Source organism: Microtus ochrogaster, chromosome 10, assembly GCF_000317375.1.
Source record: "Microtus ochrogaster isolate Prairie Vole_2 chromosome 10, MicOch1.0, whole genome shotgun sequence".
Lineage (NCBI taxonomy): Eukaryota > Metazoa > Chordata > Mammalia > Rodentia > Cricetidae > Microtus > Microtus ochrogaster.
Window position 1 is genome coordinate 49,076,659 of NC_022016.1, and position 3,924 is coordinate 49,080,582.

General features: G+C 52.7%; 1 protein-coding gene across 1 annotated transcript in view; it reads right to left on the reverse strand.

Moving 5' to 3' along the window:
• The window catches only part of Il22ra1 (interleukin 22 receptor subunit alpha 1), a 17,480-nt gene that overhangs the window by 4,312 nt on the left and 9,244 nt on the right, over positions 1-3,924 (reverse strand). Inside the window, exon 5 of the mRNA XM_026782274.1 lies at positions 3,709-3,847. Coding sequence (XP_026638075.1) covers positions 3,709-3,847 — 139 coding nt within the window. The remainder of the gene's footprint in view (positions 1-3,708; positions 3,848-3,924) is intronic.

Consider the following 3,924-nt stretch of genomic DNA (forward strand, 5'->3'; position numbering starts at 1 on the left):
CCCTGGACGCACTAGAGCACAGCGGACGCACTAGAGCACAGCGGACGCCCTGGACGCACTAGAGCACAGCAGACGCCCTGGACACACTAGAGCACAGCAGACGCACTAGAGCACAGCAGATGCCCTGGATGAGCACTGTGTAAGCAGGGTGGAGGCCTGAAGTCTCAGCATCCGGGAGGCAGAAGTTGACCAGATGCTCAAGGCAACCCTCGAGTACTGGGTGAGCTCAAGGCTGTTTTGGCTACGTGAGACCCTGCCTTAAAAACCAAAGTGAGATGTAGGGAAGGCCTCTCTTCAGGTCTCTTTCCTCAGTGTGGTTCCAACTCATACAGCCAGGGACCTCAACTGCCCGCTGATGTCCCAGCCCACATGGCCAGCTCGTTCAGACCTGCATCTAGACACTTTCTGGTCACTCTCTGGACCAAGCGTCTGTATGCTAGCTGATATCTTCCTTCAGCAGGTGAGCCTGGTCAGGACGCAAGCTCTGTTATTAGGCATGGGGACTTCCAAGTGTCTGCTATTTAGAGTGTGCTGTAGAAGGGTCTAGAACAGGGGTTCTCAACCCAGGGGTCACAAACAGGGATCAAAGAAGACCATCATTTACATGACGATTCATAACAGTAGCAAAATTAGTTATGAAATAGCAGCAGAAATAATCATGGCTGGGGGTCACCACGACATGAGGAGCTGTAATTAAGTGTCATAGCATTGGGAAGGTTGAGAATCACTGATGGTCCAGACGGATCTGTCACTGTTGCTAGGGCCTTCTTCATTGCGTGTGTCAGAGGAAGAGCTTCTGGAAGGAGGGCAGTGAGCAGGCAGGGTCCCACTGGCTGGGATCTGAGGGGGTCAGAGGGTAGATTGAGGAAAACCTGTCCCCTGTCTCTGGCATTGGCGGAGGACCCTGTGGGGCACCGAGCCTCTGAGAAGTGAGAGAGGCAGAGTACTGAGACTCTCCCTGTGCTGTCCTGTGGTCAGGCTGAGTGGCACTTGTGAAAAGCTGGGGAGGCAGAGGCTGGTGGAAGCTCCGGAGACCAGCTGTTTACATTATCTGGGGTCCTGGCCCCCCACATCGCCTCCTTTCCTTCATGCCCCATGCCCCTCTGTGGCCCCAGCTGACTTCAGTGAGGGAGTCCATTACCAGATATTGTAGAGATCTCAGAACCTTGACTTCCAGCCTCCTCCAACCTGGGGCCTTGGAGATCTGGGCCAACCTGAAGTCATGGGCTGGCCCCTGTCACTGCTACAGTGAATGACGTGAATGCCTCTACACTGTGCCCAGTGTTCGCGGGAAGCCATCACTCTTTGTACCAGGACAAGATGGGAACACGGACATCCTCAGCCTGATAGCTTACATACGTCATTTCACCCATGTGGAGGCAGAGTGAGAAAATGGCAACCTAAAGATGAGGAGCAGGGACCTTAGGGGTCCGTTTTGCTATCAATGAGCTGAGCATCTTCCCTGCTGTGCAGCCCTCTCTGCTCCAGCATCTTTGTATCAGTTGCCCGCACACCCAGGCTCTCCCAGCAAATCACCAAGACACACAGAAGGACGGGGATGCTCTCCTCTTCTAAGGCAACAAGGACGAGGCCTAGAGAGGTTCAGTGACCTGCCCAGGGTCAGACAGCTCCCCAGCGGAAGAGTACCAACTCCAGAGCACATCCCCACAGACAACGTACAATTGTGCCTCATTTGTAAAATAAACGAAGAGAGACAACTTTGAGACCCTTTTACCCCACCGACATGCTGGGATAATATTCTGTAGCTCCCAGGCATCCTGAGGAATTAAAGAGGGGATTCTGGAATCTGGGGAGAGGCCAAACCTAGACTAGGGTCAAGGGAGGGACGGTTCACTCTGGAATGGAGATGCGTAGCAAGCCTGTGGTGGAAGGAGCTAGCTGTACATTAGATTGTAAGGTGGTGGTTAGCGTCAGGCAAAGCTAACTGGGTTCACTGATCAGCTGTGTAGCCATGGATAAGTTACTTAACCTCTCTGAGCCAGAGTTCCTCATGTATAAAATGAGGATTATGCTACCAACATTTTTTTTGGGGGGGTTGTTTTAAAAATTAAGTAATATATGTAATCATGTAGATGAAAGAATGTATAAAGCATCTGGTATGTCGGAGACAGATTGTTTGTAATTGCTGGAAGGGTTTATACTATACTTTGTTCTTTAAGGAGCAAGCATCTTAGTTCCGTTGGCAAGAAACACCCAAGAAAAGCAAGCTTCAGAGGAAAGCAGAGATGGTCTCAGGTGAAAGTGGTGTATGCCTGTTATCTCAAGAGGTTGAGGCAGAGGATCAGGAGCTGGAGGCTAGCCTGGGCTACAGAGGGAGTCTCTGTCTTAAAACATAACAAGAAAGCCAAATCTAAGCAAAACCTAGTGTGGCATTGCAAGCCAGCTCATGTGAGGTCAAGCCCACAGGGTGGTGGGTGAGGAGGGGCCCATTGGCTGTCCAGAAGCAGGGTGGGGTGGGGTGCCTGGGGATACATGAAGCATATCCAGTGAGGTTGGGGTGAAGGTCAAAGATCACATTATACACGCCCCAGCTTGGCATCCACAGAGTGGTTTCTGTTCCTGGCCTCCTGCTTGCCAGGTTCTATTCTGGTACCCGGGTCCCTCACGAAGGAAGGGCATGCATGCCCCGTGCCTTCGGCCAGGGCTGGCTGTCCTCCAGCTATGTCTCTTGCCAGATAATGCCCTGGGATTCAGGCAGAGAAGCCAGCGTCTTGCAGGTTCTGAAGGGCTGAGTTTCCGGACAAAGCTGAGGACCGGGACCATTTTTCACCCAGTGCCAGGCCCCGTTGTCCAGTTCCCAAACTGAGTTCTGAGGAAGACTATAGTTGGCGGAAGTCACCTGAACGTGATGGGTTCGGGCGGGCCCCCAGCCTCACAGTCAACCCCGCCCACTGACGTCACCGTCCTGCTCTACCTGGCAGCTCGAAGCATCACGACTCTTACGTGCGTCTAACCAAAGAACAGATGCTCCGCAGTTTTTGTTAGCCTGCTTCCCATTGCTGGGGATGGAACCCCAAACTTGGCCTGTGCTCTGCTGCTGAGCCATAACCCGAGTCCTGAGAATGTGCGAGAGGAAGAGGGCGTGCCTCTGTCTCCCCGAGAAGAAACATGGCGGGTAGGACAGAGTCACTGGCTTTGGGCCTCATTTCCTCCTTTACTTCTTGTGTGACTTTGGGTAAATGATGTTACCATTCTCAACCTGTTTCCTCTTCTGTAGAATGAAGGTGATTAAGGCATCTCCCCCCTCTCCCGCGCCCCGCCCCGACTGTGCAGGAGTCACGGTCCCTGGTCCGCTGAGCAGAAATGCAAGCCACCATTATTGCCATTATAGTTCACCGGCTTGGAAGACACTGAGGATCAGTTTGTCCTTCCTGTCCCCACCCCTGCACACCTCCTCCCTGAGTGTATGTTCCCTGAGTTGATAATTTATATATGCTTTGCCAGAGTTTACACAAAGCTGGGCCAGGGAAAAGAAATCCAGGCATTGGCTGAGGGCGGTAATTGAACATTCACTAAGTGGACCCATTAGACAGCCGGGCTGTGGATAAACAAAGATCAATCTTAGGACACCGCCAATCTCCAAGGGTTCTCAGAGCCCCGCCAAGCATCCCCTTGGTTACAGGGAGGAAGGAGGTGGGTTAAGCCCAACACTCGGGAATCCTCCCCCACGGCCTCAGTTGAACTCACCAGGCAACGTCTTCACTTGACACACGTAGGGGGCGCTTCTCTTGGACCACATCGGAGCCAAAACTGTGATGGACCCGAGGAACTCTGTGTCGGGAGTCAGGCCAAGGAACTCATATTCTCTCTGTTTGCCTTCAAGGTGCTGAAATGGACAGAGAACCCAGGGTGATGGCACACACACACACACACACACACACACACACACACACACACACACAC